The following is a 24,350-nucleotide window of genomic DNA, read 5'->3' on the forward strand; positions in this document are numbered from 1 at the left end:
GACTTCCTCCCTGGATTCCCCTGGATCCAGGCTGTGACACTGGGTTCTATGCTTTAAGGGAATGGGGACTAGTAGGGGCCCCTCAGCACCCTGTTGGTCCCATCAACATAGGCTACTTCTCTCAGGTTCGGCTGGCTCTGTTCCCATCATCCCAACATCCTAACAGCTTCCATGTAGCGAGTGTACTGACTGATTACTTCCTCTGCGCCAGTGCTATCCCAAGTGCTTTGTCACAGATACAGTCACCCTGAGTCCTCATAAGCACCTGAGAAGTGTTCTTATTAGCTCCATGGTACAGATTAGACAACAGGTTTGGAAAGGTTCAGTCATTTGCCCAGGAGTGCAGAGCTAGGAGCCAGGATGCCAGCAGGACAACCTGATCTTGAGGCTATCATTCTTAACCTATCACAAGTTAATCCTTAAGGCTTCTGGAATGGAGCCTCTGCCAGCCCCCTACCTTGCCTTTGGAGAGATAGCAGAGACTCGCAGCCCAAGGCTGCCATGCAGAGCATCTCCTGGCTTACCTTGGCCAGCCTCGCTCGCTTGATGAGGTCGTTGAGTTTGCGCACTGCTGCCTTCTGGGGAAGGCTCTGGATGTCTCTGAAGAGGTCCTGGGCCTCGGCCTCAAAGAGCCGGCGGTTGTCTGTATTCTGCAGGGGTTGTGCCCAGAAGGAGCCAATGTAGACACGCAGCACCTCAGGTGTGTTGATGACTTTGCCCAGAGACCACATGAGGGCCCCGTAAACCCGCATCAGCTGCTGTGTGTCCACCTGGTCGGCCTTGTTCAGTACCACACGGATCTTGTCATCCTGGCCCCGGAAGGCCTTGATGGCCTCTGAGAACTCATCTGAGATGTCCAGTTTGTGAGCGTCGAAGAGCAGGATGATCCTGTCGACCCTCTCAGCAAACCACTGCAGGACCTGGCAGAAGTCGTACCCTGGATAGAGAGAAGGGCACGTCAGTGCAGCCATAGCAGCGGGGGCAGGTCTACCAGGAGGGCTCAGGAATTGCCGTGCCCTCCAGCAGCTGCCAGGGAGAGAGTTCATTTCCAAGCTGGAGGCAGTGCAGCCCTTGTGACTTGACAATCACTTCAAGTGAGGTCTCTGGGCTGCATGAATCTTGTTAATGCCTGGGACCTGGGACAAAGTTAAATGGGCATGGTCACTTTGAGAATTGCTTACTTCCATATCCGTAATTTCATTTAGTCATCACAAGTCTCTTATTTCACCTAGCATGGTTCTCTTGACCAATGGTAAAACCGATCAATGGCTGTAAAAACACAGGCCATGGGCCAAAAATTTCTTGCTTCGGAAATGTCTCACTTTTCCAAAAGCACCAGAGTTGGAAAAGGAAGAGAACTGGGAGCCATCTAGCACCCCAAAGGGTGTCTGGTAAGTATAACAAAAGAGGAATCTCCTTCTCTTAACGCATGTTTGTAGAGTGTTGAGGAGGTCAAAGGCCGTCTGGCCAATGTTGTGGCCAATATTTATTATTTGGACTATTTATAGCTCAAGTATGTTATAAATATTTCTTTAAAATTATGTCTCACAGCCATTCTGTGACATGGTCTCTTGCCAACTTCTTTTTTAAAGCAATCACAAAAAATTCTGTTTGGCCCTCTCTGGCCACCTACCAATGAGTAGCAAATCATGCAGCTGAATAAACACTCTCCAGTCTGAGGTCAAGACTCTCAGGCATTTCCCCAGGGAGGCAGATTCCCATGGAAAGCAAACAAGGAGAGGCTAATCCCGCAAAGTTTACTTTTAATCTCAGTCCAATTAACTTCAGAATAAGAGTCTAATCCAGCCTAGCTAGTGCTGAGACGTCACCTTTCCTGACCCCTTTTCTTTTAGATTTTGAAAGCTTTCAAACATACATAAACATCGAAAGAGGAATAAACTGAATGCTGAAGTGCCTACCACATAACCTTAACAAATTCTGACACTTTGCCTTGTTTGTTTCAGATACTTTTGAAAACTAAGTCTAGTTTATTTCTATAACAAGATACCACACAGTGGTGAGAATGAACTAGACCTTCAGGTGTCAACACAGATAAACCTTCCTCCCCTCCAAAAAAAAGAGTTGAAAATCAGTTTCAAAAGGACATGTACAGCATAACAGTCATGTAAACTGTTAACATACAAAATACTCGACAATCTACGGATACAACCTACAGCACAAATACAAAAATGTTAACATCAATTGTAGAGACCAAATGGCTCATGCTTGTAATCCCAGCTACTTGGGAGGCTGAGGCAGGAGGTTCACTTGAGCCCAGGAGTTCAAGTGAGCCATGATCACCACTGCCAAAAAAAAAAAAAAAAAAAAAAAAAAAGGCCTGGCTCGGTTCGAGACCAGCCCAGGCAACTTGGCAAGACCTCATCTCTACAATAAATCAAAAATTAGCCGGGCGTGATAGCATGTCTGTAGTTCTGGCTACTTGGAAGGCTGAGGCGGAAGAATCGCCGCAGCCCAGCAGGTCGATGCTGGGGTGGCCGTGAGTGTGCCACTGCACTCCAGCCTGGGCGACAGAGTGAGACTCCAACTCAAAAAAAAAAGTAGGACACTGGTTGGCTCTGGGGATAGAGGAAGTGTGGGATCTAAGGCAGACGACAAAATATCTAGGGGAGAATGATCTATTAGGCAAAAATAAAGGGGGTCCACAGACTAAAGTTTCCATGCTTTTCAAGACCAGGTGTCAGAGGAATAGCTGAACAAGCAAACTGTACTCAGAGACATTTCTAATAAAGAAAAGAAAATATTTGGAAGTGCCGAAGCCCTGTGCACCCCTCCCCAGGCCCTTTCCTCCCTTCCTACCCAGAGGAAACCACTGTCCCCAATGCGGTGTTTACACCACCATGCATGTGTGGTACTTCCAGCTCATGCTTTTCACTTCTCTATTCTATCTCACTATGGTGCTCCTCAGTTTTGTGGGGACAAGGAAGACAAGGTAGTTCTCAGACTGTGGCCCAGAGTTTATTTTCATTGTAGTCAGCAGCCAGTTTAGATCCAAGGAAAACCAAAGACCTACTGAAATGGACATACATGGTAAGTAAAGGTTTAGGTTCAAGATTTTACTGAGTTCTGTCCTCGTAAGGCCAGAACAGACTACCTCCAGTAACAGTAAGTGCTGCTGACATTCGAGGCTGACTTGTGTACCAGACAGCCCCAGATCCTAGATCATGGGATTGTAGATCTTTAGCTGATGAATGAACTGGCTGTTCCTTGGGTGCCAGGAAGAAGATTTGGAACCACCTGCAAAAGCACCTGCATGGGGACTTACTTTTCCAGACTACTCTCTTGCTTGGCAGCATCAGGTATCTGACGGTTTGGAAACAGATGAAAGAAAACGCTGTGTCTGGGGTATACAACAGAGGGGACATGAGCTGTTTTTTGCTGTATGCCTTCCTGTTGTGTGTGTGTTGGGGGTGTGTGTCCTGCATGGGTCATAGAGTTGAAGGAGTGGCAGAAAGTCCCTTGCCCCATTCCTTAGCAGGCTGGGGCACAGGCAGGCTATCTAGAGGTGGCCATTCATCTCCTTCCACCAGACTGGAGGGTTGAACTTTAAGGAAATGATGCAAAGACACAGGGAAAATAAGAGTTTATTCATGGGAGTTCTAAAGCTAGTTCCCCAACCTTCCCATTAACTCTGTGAATGACCTGATTCTCCAAAAAGTTTCTTTTCTGCTTAAGTTAGCTAGATTTAACTTCTTTGGTTTGCTACCAAGAACCACAACAGGTAGACAATTTCCCCCCACATTTTTTTTTTTTTTAGTTGGAGTCTCACTCTGTCGCCCAGACTAAAGGGCAATGACCGCTCCTGGCCACCGCAGCCTCGACCTGCTGGGCTCCGGCGATCCTTCCACCTCAGCCTTCCAAGTAGCTGGAATTACAGGCGTGCGCTACCACGCCCAGCTAATTTTAACAGCTCTCTTATTATCAGTGCCAAAAGAAACCTGCCAGCCCAGGCAGAGAAGCTGAAATACAGCTGTCACCACCTGTGCTTGTGCCCACACAGCCGTGCAGAAGTGGGTATCGCTTCCTGCCAGAGCTGTCTGGGTTGAGTGGTTGGCAACTCATGTGTTTAAACTTAAATATGGATTCCTAACAGTTAATTTAAGTGTTTAAGAATGATTCCATTCCAGTGCTGTAGTGAAATCAGTTACAGGGAGCAGATCTACCAGATATAAGTTTAGCATAAGTGAAGTCAAAAGGTATCTCGGGAGGGAGGGCTACATGTCCATACTTACTTGTTTTAAAGCAACAATGCGAGCTTAATAAGGCTAAGAAGTACAGATAGGTTAGAACGGTGTTTTGTTTGGTCGTTGAGAGGTATAAAGGACTGCTTGTCACACACTGGACAACACAATGAAAGGAGTAGAAATCACCAAATGTCAAGAAGTGAGCAAAGCTGGAAAAGACTAGCTTGCTCAATCCCACCCTTGTGGATATTATTTTTTAAGTGCAATGGCATTAAATAGGTTCATATTTTGCAACCATCACTACCACCCATCCCCAGAACTTTCTCATCTAATTGGAACTCTGAACTCATTCATCAGTAACTCTCTTTCCCCTCCTCTCTCCAGTCCCTGGCAACCTCCATTCTATTTTTGTCTCTATGAATTTGGCTACTCTAAATTCTTCATATAAATGGAATCATATAGTATTTGTCCTTTTGTGTTTGGCTTAGTTCACTTTGCATAATGTCCTCAAGGCTCATCTGTGTTGCAGCATGTGTCAGAACTTCCCTTCCTAAGGGTTGGCTCTGCTCAATTGTTATATCATGAAGGACTCGGCACCAAATACCTAGCTACCAAACATCGCCAGTGGATCTAACTCTCATCAGCATGTTCTTTAGTCTTCCTGCTGAAAGAAAACAGTGATTCAGAAGGATCTAGAGACCACTGATCCTCACAGTCTGTTCTTACGTGACAATTAAATAAGGAGCTTACTAAAACTGAGACTCCCAGGCCCCTCCCCGGAGCCACCGAGTCAGAATCCCTGGGACTGGGTTTGGCAATTTGTACTTAGAAGCCCCTAGGTGACTGTGATGCACAGTACAGTTTGAGGACCACTGTCTAGACCGAATATCAAGGCTTAGGGTTGTGCAGACATGTTTATGTTCTTGTTGGCTAGCAAAACGAAAACAAATAGTATAACTATTTCTACACTACAAAAAATAGTTTTATTTTATCCCAAAGAGTTACCAACAGATGGGTAGAGAATGTATCATAGAATTAAGGAAACACAGAATTTAAATATGCTTATTTGAAGATAGATTTTAAAATTCATGAAAGCTCTGCCTTTGTCCTGACTGGATCTTGCCCCTAGTAAACGCTTCCCCTAGAGTCTATAACCTAGAAAATGAGTCTAAATCCTAGTCAGTCTTCAAAATGCCTAGGATAGCCTTGATTAAGTTACATTTTACTTAATTTTAAGCCCCAGTTTTCTCAACTGTAAAGTCGGATTGTTTAGTGATTATATGAGAAGATGCTTCTAACAATAAGCATGGAGGTTAAGTCAACTTTCAGTAAATATGAGCTGTTATTATTATTTCCTCCCCCACCCACCATAGGTAGACTCAATGCTCCCTCTTCTGAGCCCCCAGAGCACTTGCCTGGGTTTCTATGGCACCACTTCATGCAGGATGTTACAATCAGATGAGTGGACTGGTCTCTCTCATTAGATTATCAATTCTCTAACAGAGACCTCATGGTCACAAGATAGTGGTAGACAGTGTGGGCTTCAGACACAGACTACCCGGGATCTAATCCTGGTTCCATCACTTACTAATTCTGTGTCCTTAGGAAAGTTACTTGACCTCTCTGTGCCTCATTTCCTCATCTGTAAAATGGGGCTAATAATAGCATCCACAGACCTTAGGGGGCTGCAGAGATAATCCATGTGAAGCATTATAATCATCTTGGCACCTAGAAAGTTGTCCAAAATGCTATCTACTGATTATTTTAAAAATCTTTGTATCCAGTGCCTAGTGCACAATGGGGGTGTAATAAATTTTTGCCAAAGGAGGCCTGGTTAGGGAGAAGCACAATCTACAGCCGTGGGAAGAAACATAATTAATTAGGGTGAAGGTGACAGTGTACTAAAGCTTGAGCCAAGTGAGAGACTCAGTGCTCAGAAAGTAGATAACAGAAGACACGAATGAGCAAAAACTGTTCATATTTTATAAACAGAGGCTCAATGGCCCCTCCTTTTCTTTCTTGTGAAATGGACAGAGTCCTAACAGTTGGTCTTAAAGACCTCAGGTTGCTCCTAAAACGAATCTATGATTCTAATCACAGATGCTCCGCTCTCTTGTTTAGAGAGTCCTATGCATTCTCATGCTGGCTGGGATAACTCAGGGCACACATCTGTAGCCAGCAGGATGAGAATGACGAGTTTTCCAAAGGGTGATTAGGTTACTGTTAACACTAGAGGTCAGTCACTGTGTTAAGTAAGCCTGTGAAAGCAGCTATCACTCACAGTGGGTTTGCAAGCCGGTGGCCCTCAGGCTGACTGTGGTGCTCAGTTGCTGTTTTATTTGGTCTACATAGTGTTTTCAAAATTGAGTTGACTATCTTTGGTCTGGAGGTGTATCGTGTAGTTCTTATAGATAGCCCAGGCTGCAGATTCATCCACCTGGTGCCCAGTGCTCAGTAGAAACAATGGCTTGGACTCAGTCTTTGAGACCAAACTTTGTGTCCTCTGAGAAGCCACCCCTGGTCTCCTGGTCTCCTACAGGTGTCTTACAACTCCCCCAGAGAACCATACCATGTTGGTCACAGGTGTGTCACAGGCCATACCAGGCTGTAAGTGTAGAGGGCAGGCCTTCTTACCCTGCTGGCTATAGCCCAGAACAGTGCTGACCAAGAGCAGGTCTCAGTCAATGCTTCTAGAACTGAATGTTTTCAATGCTCAACATTTCCAGAACTGACTTTAAACAATCTTCTGGAACACATCTCCCCAGAAATTGGGGGTATAATTAACACCTTCTTAGAATTTTACAAGATACTTTAAATACAAAAGTCAAAAGTGGATTGGTAATTGTTAAGTGCCTAAGATGTGCTTGGAACTGTCAATGAAGGACATACTTCTATAAAACTAAGGTGGCTAGCTTTATCCATAAAAGCCCCAAACCAGAAGTCATCCAAATGCCCCTCAACAGGTGAATGGATACCCTGCGGCACATCTATACAGTGGAACAACACTAAGCAAAGAAAGAGGATGAAAGACTTATGTGGGCAACATAGATGAGTTTCAGACATGTTATGCTGAGTTTAAGGAGCCAGGCTCTAGAGAGCAAGTACGTACTGGGAGATTCTATTTGATGAGATTCTAGAACAGGTGAAGCTCAGCAACAGTGACAGAAAGCAGACAGAGGCTGCCTGTGGCTGGGGGTGGGGTTAGAGACTGGTTGGTGAGTGGCACAAACAGAGGGAGCTTCTTAGGGTGATGGAAAGATTCTAAATCTTGATGACGGCAGTGGTCACATAAAAATACAAATCTGTCAAACTCACCAATCTGTACAATTAAGATGGGAACATTTGCCGGGCTCAGTGGCTCAGCCAGTAATCCCATGTTTTGGGAGGCTGAGGTGAGTGAATTGCCTGACCCCGTGGGTTCGAGACCCGCCCAGCCAACTTGGCGAGACCTCATCTCTATAATAAATCAAAAATGAGCGGGGCGTGGTAGCACGCGCCTGTAGTTCCAGCTACTTGGAAAGCTGAGGCGGAAGGATCGCCGGAGCCCAGCAGGTCGAGGCTGCGGTGGCCGGGAGCGGCCACTGCACTCCAGTCTGGGCGACAGAGACTCCAACTCAAAACAAACAAACAAACAAACAAACAAAAAAAGATGGGAGCATTTTATCATATGTTATACTTTAATAAAATTGACTTAAAAAGCAAAAATAAAGAGGAAAGAAAAAACTCAAGACTGCTAAACTTGTATAAAGATACACATCTTCACAAACGACTGAATGGATGAGGAAGTTGAAATTTGCTCGTTAAGTGGACTATGTATGGAGTTGAATGTAGCTAAAGTAGGGGCCCTGTGCTTTAGTTGAAATCAGTCTTAATAACTACTCAAAGAGCTAATGTAAAGCTTCATGGAACTTTCACAGGCATTCTACCTTCTGGCTAAGGTGTTAAGAGAGTGTTTCACACAGATCGGGAGCCAGAATGCTCCAGGTTTGAGAATTGGTTCTAGCTAGGCAGAGGGCAACATGGCTGGAGCGTGTTTAGATCTGGACTTGTGTGTGCAAGGGAGCATGCATGTGGGTGCATGTATGGCATGTACGAGTGTGTGTGGTGGATACAGGAACCAACATAATTATTGAACCATCCCATGGGGCTCAGTTATATTTTTAACAGCCATTCATTCAATTATAGAAGTTTCAATTATTTCAGACCTTCAGGTGGAACTTTTATTAGCCTGGGACAAAAAAGAGATATAATCAGCTTATTTGTTTAAAAATATAGTTTCTATTATTGCAAAAGAACTTAAAAACTACATAGCCTTGAGAGCTAGGAAAAAGAATTTGTCCTGTGAAAGATCTCAGCTTGGCATTCCCGGCTCCACATTCTGGAAACAAAAGGAGGGGCAGGAAGGAAGGGGCCCCTTCTACCCAATCAGAGGCTTCCTGTCACAGCCTCCATGGAATTCATGGTCCTCCATCCTGGCCAAAGAAAGAGCCACAAGGAAATAGCATCAGGGGTTAGGGAAGTTGCTCCCTAGCTCAGGTAAATACAGTATGGGGGGCCCTGAGGAAGCAAATTTGGCAGTCTATCTTTAATAAAACAAGAGGAAAATGCTTAAATTTCTTCTCAGAGCCAAGATTCTAATCACATGAGTCTTAAGCAAGATGTGTGTCAATGAAAGGATGCAAGACAATAGAGGACTGCCAGAACATCAGCTGGGTCCTCCCTGCCCACGTCCTTCCTCCCACTTGCCTGGTGGTGGTGACTGAACACCGCCTAAGACTCTGCTCCAACCTCTCCCCTTTCTGAGGCCCCGTCCTGCCCTCCCAGGGTTAGAGGCTCCAGTTTAGCATTGGCGCATTCATATACCCATCAGCACTTCCTGCATGGATCTGTCTACATAAGCCAGGGTCTCCTAGGCTTCATGTTCACCTTTGCATCCCTCTAGCATCTAGTCCAGTGAGAGTCCAGCGTAAGGCAGGCGCTGAGAGTGCTGGGAGTGTCCCCTAACTTCCGTTCTTATCCCAGGCTCCATTCTCACCAATCCAGCCCTAAAATGACCTCCACTCTGTCTTAGAACTCAGAGATAATCTCTAAAACCTTCTGGAAAAAATGTTTACACAATAAATTCTCCAAGATTGGCCTCTGCCTCACCTCTCTAACCTTTTCTCAGTCTCTTACCAAGCTCCACCCTCTCCACCACACCAACTAAGTTGGGCTCTTTGCTGTTCTTCAAAAGCTTCCCTGTCTTTACACCATTGCCCAGATTTTCCTTCTGCCTGGACTGTCCTTCCATCTCCATCTAGAAGCACACATCCTTCTGGGCACTTCCTTCCAAGTGGCCTTCCTCCACCCACTGGAATAGAACCTCCCTTCCTGTTCCTCCTGATGGAGTCTGTTCCCTGTCCCTCTACTAGACTGGACCCTAAGCAGCCTGAGAGCAGAGCCATGTCTTCATCACGTTTGTAACCCAAAGTCCATTGTGATGTTTCACATGATCAACTCAGGTTCCCTGTGACATAGTCTTATAGTATTAATGATTTTTCTTTCATAGCACCTATACTCTGTATATTTATTTAGTGACTATAAGACAGACTTCTTTTTTTTTTTTTTTTTTGAGTTGCAGTCTCACTCTGTCACCCAGACTGGAGTGCAGTGACCACTCCTGGCCACTGCAGCCTCGACCTGCTGGGCTCCGGCAATCCTTCCGCCTCAGCCTTCTGAGTAGCCAGAATTACAGACGCGCGCTACCATGCCCGGCTAATTTTTTGATTTATTGTAGAGATGAGGTCTCGCCTGCCCAGGTGGGTCTCAAACCCGAAGGCTCAGGCAATCCACTCACCTCAGCTTCCCAAAGGCGCGGGATTACAGGCTGAGCCACCGAGTCCAGCTAGGACAGAAATTTTATGAGGGAAGACTCCACCCCTCATTCTGTTCACCACTATGCACTTAGCAGGTGTTCAATAAATTTGATTTATTCTGAAAAAAAAAACAAAACCTATAATATGACTCAGTAATCCCATTTCTGGGCACCTATCCAAAATAACTGAAATCAGAAATAAAACAAAATTTTTAGACTGGGGGTACATGCATGTTTGTTACATGGGAATACTGTGTAATGATGGTGATGGGTTTCCAGTGTACTCATCACCCAAATAGTAAACATTGTAACCAAAAGGTAATCTGAAATCAGAATCTTGAAGAGATATTTGTACACCTATGTTCACTGCAGCATTATTTACAATAGCCAAGATGTAAAGACAACCTAAGTGTCCATCACTGAATGAATGGATAAAGAAAATGCGGTACACACATATCATGGAATATTGTTCAGCCTCAAAAATTAAGAAAATCTTGCCATACGCAACAACATGGATGAACTTGGAGAACATTATGCTAAATGATATAAGCCGAGCCGGGCTCGGTGGCTCAGCCTGTAATCCCACGCCTTTGGGAGGCTGAGGTGAGTGGATTGCCTGAGCCTGTGGGTTCGAGACCTGCCTGGGCAACTTGGCGAGACCTCATCTCTACAATAAATAAAAATGAGCCGGGCGTGGTAGCGTGCGCCTGTAGTTCCAGCTACTCGGAAGGCTGAGGAGGAAGGATCGCAGGAGCCCAGCAGGTCGAGGCTGCAGTGGCCGGGAGCAGCCACTGCACTCCAGTCTGGGTGAAAAAGTGAGACTCCAACTCAAAAAAAAAAAAAAAAAAGAAATAAGCTATGGAAGGACAAACACTGCATGATCCCACTTACATAAAATATGTCAAACTCATGAAATCCGAGAGTGGAATGGTGACTGCCAGAGATTGGCAGAAGAAGTGGGGAGCTTCTTATGATTTGCATAACTGAAAATCAATGGGCATATATTTTCAACTGAAATATATGCAAGATAAGCGAGTTGTACAGATCTGCTGAAACATTGTGCCTGTAATTACAATACTGTATTGGATACTCAAAAGTTTGGTAAGAGGGCAGATTTCCTAAGTGTTCTTATCAGAATAAAATAAAGCAAAATGATAAAATAAAATAAATTTGATTTAATCGAGTGAATTGACTTTAAGAAGTGTAACTGATTTTTAGTGAGTTAGAGGGTTTTGTTGCTTGAATAGTGGTATGAGTTTCTAAAAAAAGTTTGTTACTAACTATAGGAAGTATAAATCACCTCAAAATAATTATCAACTATCTGGGATCACTCAGGTATTATAAATATATTTTCAAAAAGAGTCCCTTCAGTTAACAATAACAGCTACTTCAGTTAAACATGTGCAAGGAGTCTCTGCATTGTTTCCTGGCTGAGTTTACTTTGCATCTGGAAAAGGCTGTTTCTGAACATTTTATTGTGGTTGAGAGCAAAATGACAGCTAAATATAAATAACTGCAGCAAATATTTACTGAGCTCTAAGTACATTCCTGCATTGCCCTGTGAGCTTTATATCAGTACAATCTCATGTAATCCTTGCAATAACCCCGGGAAGTAGGTACTATTTTATACACACACACACACACACACACACACACAACACACACACACACACACACACACACACACAATTTTTTTTATTTTTTGAGACAGGGTCTTGCTCTGTTGTCCAGACCGGAATGTAGTGGTGTGATCATAGCTTACAATAACCCTCAATTCCTGGGCTCAAGTGATCCTCCTACTTCAGCCTCCCAGGCAGCTGGGACTACAGGCACGAGCTACCACATCTGCCTAATTTAAAAAAAAGTTTTTTTAAATAATTTTTTTTAGACATAGGGTCTTGCTATGTTGCTTAGAATGGTCTTGAACTCCTGGCCTCAAGTGGTCCTCCCGCCTTAGCCTCCTGAATTGCTAGGATGACAGGCGTGAGCCACTACACCCAGTTGAAGTAGGTACTATTATTACCTCCATTTTACAGGAGAGAAAACAGAATCAGAGAGGTTAAGTAACTTAGCCAAGGCATACAGCTATTTCTTTCTTTCTTTCTTTCTTTTTGAAAAAGCAGGACTTCTTGAGAGGACAGAAAACTCCCAGAGAGGGAGGGGACCTGAGGGGGTTGCCAGGCATCAGCTATTTCTTAGGGGAGCCTGGATTCAAACTTATAGACTCTGATCCAGAGCTTGGAGCTTTTATCCACTGCACTGTACCATATCACCATATGTATACCAGGATGGTGGAATTAGAGGTAATTTTTATTTTTTCTTTTTGATCTGTGGCTTTCTAAGTGTTTTACAACGAATATATATTTTTTGTAATAAGAAAAAAGCCAAACATTTTATAAAAATTATTGGTCCATATGCTACTGGGCTAACATTACTGAGGAGGTTCTTCCTTTTCTTTTATAATGGTGTTTCTGGTGAGGGTCTGGATTTCTAGGACTTTCCAACCAGAGGCTGTGCGGGGTGTGCCTATCACCACCCAAGGGTGAAGTGGCATCTCTGCAACTCTACCCCCAGGGAAGAGGCAGTCCCCAATCAGCTGTACTTTTCAGAACAACGGGAACAACTGATGGAAAATAACCCAGAATAATCGATTTGCTTCTCCTGCCCTCTCTACTCAACTCTCCTCCTCCTCCCTGCTGATCAGACACACAGTTGTGGGGGTGGGTGTGGTGGCGAGGGGAGGGTCAGGCTCCTTCTTGGGGTGGGGAGGGGCTGATACTAAACTCCACAGGGGAGATCCAGCGAGACTGTCCAGAGAGAACGGATGCTTCCCTCTCTGTATCTGCACAGAAGGTTTCCTGAGTCCATCTCCTTTTGTAGAGGTTCAAGGTGAGTTCACCCCAAAGTCTTCAGTTGGTAATGGCGACCTCTTCTAGAATGTGATTGGCTACAATAAAGCCCTGGAGGTTAACAGTATTCTCTCTCTTGCTGTACCTGGCCTGATTGGGGTTTGGCCACTGAACATACCAATGTTTAAATAAAACAAGGACCAGATGAGTCCAGGGAATGGTCTTTGTGCTGTTTACCTTCCTTCTGTCTCCTTTTCCTACTTTTTTTTTCCTTTTGGGATGTAAGCCAAGATTCTATAAATTAACTTTTCTGTGACTGCTTCCTCATAAAATAAACAAGCTAACCTCATAGCCTGTCCCTCCTTCCTCTGGGGGATGTTGTGACAATAACAGATGGGTGGGCAACATGACCTTGAAGACCCTTCCAGGGCATCGGCTAGGAGAGCTTCACATCACAGTTTCATGCCACACAGACTTGGGAACAGAGGAAGATTCTTTTTTTTTTTTTTTGAGTCAGAGTCTCAACTCTGTCGTCCAGGCTGGAGTGCAGTGGCACGTTCATGGCCATGCCAGCATCGACCTGCTGGGCTCAGGCGATTCTTCTACCTCAACCTTCCGAGTAGCTGGAACTATAGGTGCACGCTACCACGCCTGGCTAATTTTTTTGACATATTGTAGAGACGAGGTCTCATCAAGCCTAAGCTGGTCTTGAACCCCTGGGCTCAGGCAATCCTCTCGCCTCGGCCTCCCAAAGTGCTGGAATTATAGGCCTGAGCCACCACGCCAGGCAGGAGTCTATGTGAATCCTTAGCCCACTGAACTCTGCTGCTTCTGGTCATGTGACCAAGTGAAAGGGCAGATTGGGCTTCATATCTCATTTTCCATCTCAGATTAAAAATTAGGTTAAAGCTGGGAGCGGTGGCTCAGACTGGTGGTCCCAGCACTTTGGGAGGCCAAGGTGAGGAGATTGCCTGAGCCCATGGGTTCGAGAGCAGCCCGGACAACTTGGTGAGACCTCATTTCTACAATAAATCACAAAATTAGCCAGGCATGGTAGCATCTGTTTATAGTTCCAGCTACTTGGAAGGCTGAGGTGGAAGGATCATCAGAGTGCAGCGGGTCAACGCTGGAGTGGCCGTGAGCATGCCACTGCACTCCAGCCTGGGTGACAGAGTGAGACTCCAACGCAAAAGAAAAAAAAATTAGGTTAAGAAGTAGGCCCATTTAAAAAGGGCTGGGCCCTGAAAAAAGACAGCAATATAGTATTATACAACATTTTACGTTCTTCGCTGGAGAAGGAAGTTGATGAATATCTACCAAGAAAAACCTGTAAGGTTTAGAGCCTGACTTACTTCACTCTGCTGGGCTTCAGGTAATACATCTATTAAGATGAGTCAGATCAACGGGGATTCTTTCTAGACCCTAAATCATAGCTGTATATGATGGTTCCAAATGTAAGCTTCTTTGAAATATAAAGTCAAACTCCCATGAAAATCAATTTAGTTTGGTGCCTGTATAGTACAGATAGATATCAACTAATTACAGTGCCAGCCTAAGAATCCTGACGATCCTGGCTGGGCATGGTGGTTCACGCCTGTAATCCTCCTACTTAGGGAGCTGCTGTTGGAGGATCGCTTGAGCCTAGGAGCTTGAGACCAACTTGGGCAGCATAGTGAGACCTCGTCTCTACCAAAAAAATAAAAAAATTAAAAATTAGCTGGGTGTGGTGGCGCGTGCCTATAGTTCCAGTTACTTGGGAGGCTGAGGCAGGAGGATTGCCTAAGCCCAGGAGACTGAGGCTTCAGTGAGCCATGATTGTACCACTGCACTTCACCCTGGACAACAGAGTGAGACCCCCAACTCAAAAAAACCAAAAATAAATAAATAAGCAAAAAAGAAAAGAATGGAGATCCTTGGCTCCAGGAATACTGAATGACTAACTCTAAATGATAAAATTAGCAAGACACAAAATTTCATTTTATTATACTCCTTCCTCTGAGTTCATGTGTTCAAGGTCATGGAATATTTCTATAGGGGTAATTAATTGCCCTGAAAGTTTAATTTACTTGTCATCCAATTCCAAACAATTCTTTACTGAAAGAAATGACCAGAGAAAAAGTTGCAAGGATGCTTAGGAGGTCATCAAATTCTGCATTCTACTATTATGTTAGAATTAATAGAATCCAGGAATCTAGCGTCACACACATGGAAACTGCCCATTCCTCATTTTTCAAGTGGGCTTTGTGTAAGTCAGGCAAGAAAAAGTCTCGTACAATATGTCTATAAATCAGACAGACTTGGAAAACGTTATTTGTACTGAATTTTCTGGAGGCAAAATGCCAGTGATATACAGACTCCACCCAAGTGTGATAAGATGAACATTTACAAACAAGGTTTTGACCTTAATAATGCATCTTGTCGTTTTGTGGTTCAGAAGGGCAAAAAGACAATATTTCTTCAAGCCACAGTCTTCTAAAGAGAAACACTAAACTGAGAGGATGACAACTTTGGGTCAACAAGAGGCTTGAAAGCAACTCTGACCCTGAGTCCCCTGCCCTGGCCTGTTCCGCCTTTTAAACACCTCTGCACTGCATGAGTGTTCTGGGAGTATTTGGACAACAGCCAGTCATGGAGACCAGCCTTAGCAACTAAGTTATCAGCTAACCTGCTCCTAGAGCCAAACTATTACTCAGAGATAGTTATTTCTGGATTTATGTCACAGATGGAAAGAAAGACCAAGTCAGTGGGAACCACAGGAGTCCACACTGGGATTCTTACTAAAAAATGACTCACTCATTTTGCTAAAAAAGGTTGTATAGTTACCAATAGTATTTCAAAATGCCCAAATACCTCCAGAAAAGAAAATACTTTTAAAAGGTGAACATGAAAAGATGTTCAACCACACTGAAATGAGAAATGAAAATTAGAATTATAATGAGGTGGTGGGAATGTAAATAGGTATACCTTCTAAAGTGACATTTTGGCACCAGCTAACACACTAACCACAGTTCCACAATAACCACAGTTCCTTTTGATTCAGAAACCCCACTTCTAGGAATGTATCTTATAGTTACATTTGCACATTTTTTGATTAATCTCTACTTCATTTTTTAAACTGACAAGTACAAATTGTATATATTAATCCTATATACAATATGTCAAACAATATGTTTTGAAATACATATACCTCGTAAAATGACTAAATCTAACTACTTAGCACATGCATTACTTCACTGACTTATTTTGTTGTGAGAACACTTAAAAGCTACTCTCAGCAATTTTCAAAACACTTTTGCACATTAGCGTGCCAAACTGTATATATCTGCATTAAACATGCAAAACTGTCACTATTCACTATGGCACTGTTTGTAACAGCAGAATATTAGGAACCACCTGAACGCCACCCATCCAAAGGATACCAGCTATGAATTCTGGTACATCTATAGGATGGAATGAAGGAGTCAGCTACGTGGACAAGCCTACGTGGACAAGCTCCAAGATTTACTACAAGTGGAAAAATCATGACTCAGAGCAGTGAGAGAGGATCAGGGCCACACATGAGCAGGCGATGGCCTGGGAGGAGCCCCTGACACTGCAGCAGGGTCTGTTCTGGGAGAGGAACTGGGGAGCATGGGTGGGACAGACATTCTTCATGATTTTTTGGTAACTTGAACTTTTTGTCCCAAGCATGTGTACATCTTCACACAAAACAGCGTTATTACTGAAGAGCACTACAGAAAGCTACGATGGCTTGTGTTCTGCATCACGATTGGGTGGTTTTGAGAAAGAGACTAAAAGAATCCGGGTGAAATGAGGGCTTCTTGAGGAAACGGCATCATGGCACATGTGAGAAATAACCCCAGGTACAAGAAAGAGGATTGTGGCAAAAAGAATTGAAGAAGTGACAAAAGCTGGGCCCCTCGGTCACCTCCTCCTGACCATTCTTGTCAGCAGGTTCCCCCAGCTCCAGCCCTTGCCTGCCTTACCCTGGCTTTCCACAGCTTTGCGGTCAAGTCCAAGTATTTAATTATGAGGGAGGACCCCCCCCACGCAACCAGAATTTATTTATAAAAAATGATGTATTTATTCTTACTTGTTTCAGTCACCTTCAAAATGCTCTTCGTTTGATGCAAAACACCTATGGAAACACTTTTCCCACTGCTCTGAACAGTTTTTGAACTCGTCACTTTTGATGTTTTTTAGTGCTTCTGCAGTTTTTGTTTCACCTCTTTTACACTGACAAAACGTTTCCCTTTGAGGATTTTTTTCATCTGGGGAAACAAAAAAAAGTCTCTTGGGGCGAGATCAGGTGAATAGAGAGGGTGAGGCACCAGGGTCATGCCGTTTTCGGTCAAAAACTGCTGAACACTCAGCATGGTGTGGGCAGGTGCACATGTAAATCACCCATGTGAAATGGGCAAAAGTGTTGAAAGAATCTCTAAAAAACAATTCACTGAAGCTGAACACAGCTTCTTACAACAATGGTAGCTGGTACACTGATGCCCATGAGTTGCTAGAACATCTATTTATCGGGGAAGCCTGTAATGTAAAGGGCTCACCCTCTAAAAGATAATTCCGGTTTTTATTGGGTCCCCTTTGTATTCTCGCCACCCCTGCCTTTTGGCCCCTGCCTTTTGGCATGACTCTGGTGCCTCACCCTCTCTATTCACCTGATCTCGCCCCAAGAGACTTTTTTTTGTTTCCCCAGATGAAAAAAAATCCTCAAAGGGAAACATTTTGTCAGTGTAGAAGAGGTGAAACAAAAAACTGCAGAAGCACTAAAAAACATCAAAATTGACGAGTTCAAAAACTGTTTAGATCCTTGTCTGAATCCCAGGACGTGGTCACCAGCTACTCTCCCTTGGGAAATGCCTTGGATCCTGGTCAGTCTACTCTGGGACCATCCCAGTTCTATAAAATGAACTGTGACTGCCATCATCACCAGTTATTAACCATGACTCTATGCTAAATGACTTCTACATGTTATCTCACTTCATCTTTTTTTTTTGAGTTGGAGTCTCACTCTGTCGCCCAGGCTGGAGCGCAGTGGCACGCTCACGGCCAGCCCAGCATTGACTTGTTGGGCTCCAGCGATCTTTCTGCCTCAGCCTTCCAAGTAGCCAGAACTACAGGCGCACACTACCAGGCCTGGCTAATTTTTTATTTATTGTAGAGATGAGGTCTTGCCAAGTTGCCCGGTGCTGGTCTCAAACCCACAGTCTCAGGCAATCCACTAGCCCTGGCCTCCCAAATTGCTGGGATTACAGGCTGAGCCACCGAGCCCGACCTCACTTCATCTTTGAAACAATCCTGGGAGGGAATAATTCCCTCACTTTATAAAACGGAAATTGAGGCACAGGGCTGCATGCCGAGATCTGAGCTCAGGGCAGCCTTTTCTGGGGCTCATAGGGAGCTTGCCTGCATTGCACCAGCTCCCCTTCTCCTTCCATGAAAAGCACAGATGCCCTGAAGTCCTTGTTATCTTCAGTGTTTCTATATCCATCAGCTGGTTTGGATGGTTGAGATGCCTGCCTGCCAGACACCAGGACACGAAACCTGAATTCAATCCACACGTGTGTCTCGGGGGAGGAGTCCCTCTGCTCTTCTGCTTCATAGTTCAAGAGAAGGGAACACTTAGGTATTTACACAGATTATTCAGATCCTTGTAAGATTCAGCCTGAGATAAAGTCCCTCCCCCCATTTACTAGCAGGGTAAAATGAGTCTCAAGGAGGTGAAGTAACGCATGCAGGTCACCCAGCTGGTAAGAAGAGCTAGGGACGTGGAATATGGACTGCCTCTCTTTCACCTAGAATCTTGCATTCACAATCTATCTCTACTTCCCATCTTCTAGTCTGAGGGTCCCCCACTGGTACACAGTGATTGGGAGGCAAGAGGTTTCACCACATGTAACAATAGGAATTGAGGCTATATAACAAGAATGTCCCCATCATGCCAGTGAAGGTTATTAAACTTTTGAAAGCATAAATGAGAACCTTAAAGAAAATTCCTTCTTTATTTTCATAAGGGTTTTCTAAGAATTCTACCTTTCAAAGAGGTCTAGATGGGAGTGCTCCTACATGGAATGAAGACAGAGGCAGATGACAGCAGCATCAGGTTGTGATGCCCATGAGGCCAATAGTGGTTCACCTGGTGACCCCTGTGGAGTAGAGTTACCTCTGCTTCCTTCCAAAGCTCTGTCCTGAAAGGAAACTGGTTAGCCAGAGACCAGCCAGTGATGGGCTGTCCCTCTCCCATTCTCTCTCACTCAAGGGATGCCCTCTTGTCCTCCGAGGGGGCAGCATTTACCATGGGGCACACAGAGACACAGGACTAAGTCCAAGTCAGTTTTGGTAGGTTTTCCAAGTGTGCCATTATCTGTCCTTTCACTTGACTTGGGGGTACTTAGGAGAGGCAGGTTCACAGCAGGAGCCCCAGACTCCTCAAAGTGGGGTCCTCCTGTATCAGAACCCCTGGACAGGCAGCATCCTGGAGCCTGCGCCAGATGCCCTGAACCGTGTGCTAGGAATCAGCACCGTTACAATTCCCCAGGTGATAGATAACTCAGTGTCCTAAGCCTGGGAATCACCATGCTAGGTCCAGTGCATCATTCACAGGGTTTCAACTCCAGAGCAGAGGGGAAGAGGTGGGGAAAGGCTGACCTGAGAATGGGTATGACACAGGAAGAAATGACAGCAACAGCCTCATTCAAGGGAAGAGAAAGCCAACCAACCAAATGAGCCCACAGAACTGAGGGGTGGACCCAGAGCTTCCCCTGCCCAGTACAGGACATCTGGGTGTTCATAATGATAATTCTGGGTAATCAAGAGAAGGTCAAAAAAGATAACCCTTTGGCTGGGCACAGTGGCTCATACCTATAATCCCAGCACTTTAGGAGGCCGAGGTGAGAGGATTGCCTGAGCCCACAGATTCGAGGCCAGACTCAGCACCTTGGCAAGACCTCATCTCTACAACAAATCAGAAAAATTAGCTGGGCGTGGTGGTGCATGCCTGTAGTTCCAGCTACTTGGAAGGCTGAGGTGGAAGGATCATCTGAGCACAGCAGATCAAGGCTGCGGTGGCTGTGAGCGTGCCACTGCATTCCAACCGGGGCGAAAGAGTGGAACTCCAAATCAAAAAAAAAAAAGAAGGAAAAAAAAAGAGAAAAAGACCAGGCTCAGTGGCTCAGCCTGTAATTCCAGCACTTTGGGAGGCTGAGGCAAGTGATTGCCTGAGCCCACGGGTTTGAGACGAACCCAGGCAACTTGGCGAGACCTCGGCTCTACAATAAATCAAAAATTAGCCAGGTGTGGTAGCATGCACCTGCAGTTCTGGCTAGTTGGAAGGTTGAGGTGGAAGGATCACTGGAGCCCAGCAGGTTGATGCTGGGGTAGCTGTGAGCATGTCACTATACTCTAGCCTGGGCAATGGAGTGAGACTCCAACTCAAAAAAAAAAAAAAAGAGATAACCCTTTAATGGTTTCCTGTAACTCCAGAGGCAAGGTTCAGGGTGTGGTACCAGGAGGAGGCAGCACCTTGTAAGAGTAGCTACCACACTTGCTGTATGACTGTGGATGAATTACTTAACCTCTCTGTGCCTCAGTCTTCTTGTCCATAAAGTAGGATAATTTCTCCTCTCTCATAGAGCTTTTGTGAGGAGCAAATGAGTTAATAACATATGGAAAGCACTTAATGATGTACTACATAAGCATCGGCTACGATTATTGTTACTCAAAAGAGTAAGGAGCAGGCTGGGCTCGGTGACTCAGCCTGTAATCCCAGTGCTTTGGGAAGCCAAGGCGAGTGGATTGCCTAAGACTGCGGGTTCGAGACCAGCCCGGGCAACTTGGTGAGATCTCGTCTCTACAATAAATTAAAAAAAAAAAAATTAGCCAGGTGTGGTAACGTGAACCTGTAGTGCTGGCTACTTGGAAGGTTGAGACAGAAGGATCACCTGTGCACAGCAGGTTGACGCTGGGGTGACTGTAAGTGTGCCACTGCACTCCAGCCCTGGCGAGAGTGAGACTCCAACTCAAAAAAAAAAAAAGAGTAAGGAGCAAACTTTTTTCTCTGATTAATCTCTGGATCCCAACATCTATAAAATGACCTGTGAAATATTTTATGATCATGAGTTGCTCTATATGCAAAGTCCTTCTCCCCATCACAATTTTTATTTTGACTTTCATTGAAAAGCCTAGGATTTAAGTTTGGATAAAAGCAGATAGTCATTCCTCACGATCAATAACGTATTTTTAACAAAGTCGAAAAATAGCTGCCAGGGCTAGTGAATGCCATTCTGAGTCACGGTGATGATGCGCTCACATCAGGGCCAAGAAGCAGCAACACTTGTGTGGAATTTCCCGTGGCACCGGCGGAAAGGGAGCCATGAATGCGCTTGTCAGCAAACTTCCGCAAAACAAAAAGAAATCAGGATTTCCTGCTAAAAGCCCAAGTGGCGAGTATGTCCAGTGCCTCACAACACAACCTCAGGCTGGCCTCAGCACTGGCTAGAAAACAGGATCTGCCAACAAATCATCAGGGCTCTGCCCAGGCCTCTGGGAATGGACACTTTTCTGTTGCTGCCAAATCCAGACAAAGCTCAGAGTCAGGTCACTGAACACAACTATAAATACAAAAATGGTTTCGTGATCCCAGCCTGTGGGCACATGGTATATTCTATAGAGTTCTCTATCACGTCCTCCCATACTTCCTAACCCTCAGTATTCCATGTGGCCATCAGGACAAAGTCCAGTCTCCGGCCACGTGAGCCAACCACATGAGCCCACCTACCACGGACCCATGTTCCAGCCGCACGCACAGCTTTCATTTCCCCAAGGGCCCTGAGCTCACTCAGCTTTCCTTGCTCTTGCACATAATCTTTCTGCTTTCTAGAAGAGATAACAATAGTAAGGGCAGTCACAGTTCTCTTACCCTTAGCTCTGTGCCCGGCAGATGTGTGGTAAGAGCTTCATATCATCATCTCATTTTATCTGCATCCTGGCCCTTGGTGCCCTCCTTTACCAGTGTGCTCGATCCGTCCTACCAGGCTGTGATCAAGAAGAGCCCTTCAGTCTGCTGTTGTGGCTCATGCCTGTAATCCCAGCACTTTGGGAGGCCGAGGTAACCTGATTGCTTGAGCCCAGGAACTCGAGACCAGCCTGGGCAACATAGTGAGACCTCGTCTCTACAAAAAAATGTAGCTGGGTGTGGTGATGCACGCCTATAATCCCAGCTACTCAGGAGGCTGAGATGGGGGGATCACTTGAGGCCAGGTGGTCAAGGCTGCAGTGAACAGGGAGTGCACCACTGTACTCTAGCCTGGGCGACAGAGTAAGAACCAGTCTCAAAAAAAAACCACAACAAAAACCAAAAAAAAACCTTTAGGTGGACAGTCACATAAATCAATGGAATGGAATTGAGAGTTGTCAGTCTTTTAGAAAAAAAAAAAAAAAAGACATTCTTTTTTGCATACATATGTGTGTTTTCCTCTCAAATCCTTCTCCTACCAAAGCCTGAGAGGGGAAGTCATTCTTAGCTGGACATCTTTAAATGTTCTCTCTCCTTTCCTGGGCAGTCTTCAAAATCCGGTCTTTTGTCTTTAAAGTTCAAAAAACTTGTCAAGTAGATGTGTTTGTATTTCCCTGATTGTGGTCTGTTTTTGCCTTTTCTAATTTTCTTTTTTTTGAACCCTTATTAATCACAGCTGGGATTTCCAAGCCCTGTTTCCTAGCCCTGTCAATCCTTTTGCGATACAGGTTAAGTACCCCTTATCCAAAAGGGTTGGGACAAGAAGTGTTTCAGATTTTGAGTTTTTATTCCGATTTTGGAATATTTGGATAACATAATGAGATATCTTGGGATCAGGACCCAAATCTAAACACAAAATTCATTCATGTTTCATGTGCACCTTATACATTAGTCTAAAGGTCATTTTATGCAATATTTTAAATAAGTCTGTGCATGAAACAAAGTTGTTTTTTTTTTGTTGTTTTGTTTTGTTTTTTTTGAGTTGGAGTCTCACTCTGTTGCCCAGACTGGAGTGCAGTGGCACGCTCCCAGCCACCGCAGCCTCGACCTGCTGGGCTCCGTTGGTAAGGCATAGAGTTTTCCACCAGTAGAGTCATGTCAAAAAGTTTTGAATTTTGGAACATTTTGGATTTTGAATTTTCAGATTAGGGCTGCTCAACTTGTATTATTGAGTACCTTAGCGGTGCTGGCAGACCCTTGAAACAGCCTGGTCACGTTTACCTGTCAGTACTCAGGCACCTTTTTTATTCTTGAGGCCTTTCTTTAACATTGCCAAGCCCAGGACTTAAGGATGTGTGTATATAAATGTTAAAATGGCCATTGATGACCTTGAAGCTTCTGTTATTATCTGTTACACTGTTTGAAGTGCAGTTAGATCCTCCCTGTTTCATGCACTATGTCTGTTGCTTTTACTAGTAGGGCATTTTCTACCCTTTTATTTTTGATCATCTTCTCAGTTCTAGTCACCGGCTTATCATGAATAGGCTGGGATTAAGAGACAGGGCTTAAGCATCGGAAAAGACACCTGCAAATTTTCATTTGACAAGTTGTTGTTCCAGGGAGAATAAGTAGATCTATTGGAAAATTCAGATCAGGAGTTTTGTCTTTTAGAGTTATTTAAATTTTTTTTTGAGTTGGAGTCTCACTCTGTCACCTAGGCTGGAGTGCAGTGGGACGGTCATGGTCACCCCAGTGTCGACCTGGGCTCCAGCGATCCTTCCGCCTCAGCCTTCCAAATAGTCGGAACTAGAGGCGTGTGCTACCACTTCTGGCTAATTTTCTAGTAATTGTAGAGAAGAGGTCTCGCCAGTTGCCCGGGTGGGTCTTGAACTTGCGGGTTCAGGCAATCCACTCACCTCAGCCTCCCAAAGTGCTGGGATTACAGACTGAGCTATCGAGTCTGGCAGAATTATTTAAATTTTTAAAATGGAAAAATTATACTATTTTTATTACCAAAAATAAGTCTATTGGAGGTTACACAAAACCTCATATTCTCAGGAAACCGCAGGAATAATGCGAGGCCATTAATAAGAATAACTTTGAGTACCTTCAAAATACCATTGTGCTAAACAGACAGACAGACAAGTACACCAGTTGCCACATTATAATTTTTCAAAGTGTTCTCCCTGTTAGACAGGGATGTTATGATTGGAGCCAGAACCCAGAGGTTTGTACTAAGTAGTTGGGAACAACTTGTGTTCGTGCCAAATCCAGAAATAAATCCTACATTATGTTTGGTTCAGCATGTAATAAATAAACAATAACTAGGAAACGGTATTCCAGGAGCCAGAATAGTAAGAGATGGTCTGGGAATGAATACAAGGATATGTATGTGGATACATGTGCTCTCTTTTCTCATCACATAGAATCAAAAATCTGGCTGCTGTCATCAGGGGCAAAACTGTTCTAAAGAGTGAGCC

At 44.5% G+C, this 24,350-nt stretch overlaps 1 protein-coding gene across 1 annotated transcript in view; it reads right to left on the reverse strand.

Moving 5' to 3' along the window:
- The window catches only part of EHD4 (EH domain containing 4), a 78,593-nt gene that overhangs the window by 17,838 nt on the left and 36,405 nt on the right, over positions 1-24,350 (reverse strand). The window contains exon 4 of the mRNA XM_008048466.2: positions 525-937. Within this exon, the coding sequence (XP_008046657.1) occupies positions 525-937 (413 nt within the window). The remainder of the gene's footprint in view (positions 1-524; positions 938-24,350) is intronic.

This window comes from Carlito syrichta, unplaced genomic scaffold (genome assembly GCF_000164805.1).
Source record: "Carlito syrichta isolate Samal-C Ts95f unplaced genomic scaffold, Tarsius_syrichta-2.0.1 Scaffold47086, whole genome shotgun sequence".
NCBI lineage: Eukaryota > Metazoa > Chordata > Mammalia > Primates > Tarsiidae > Carlito > Carlito syrichta.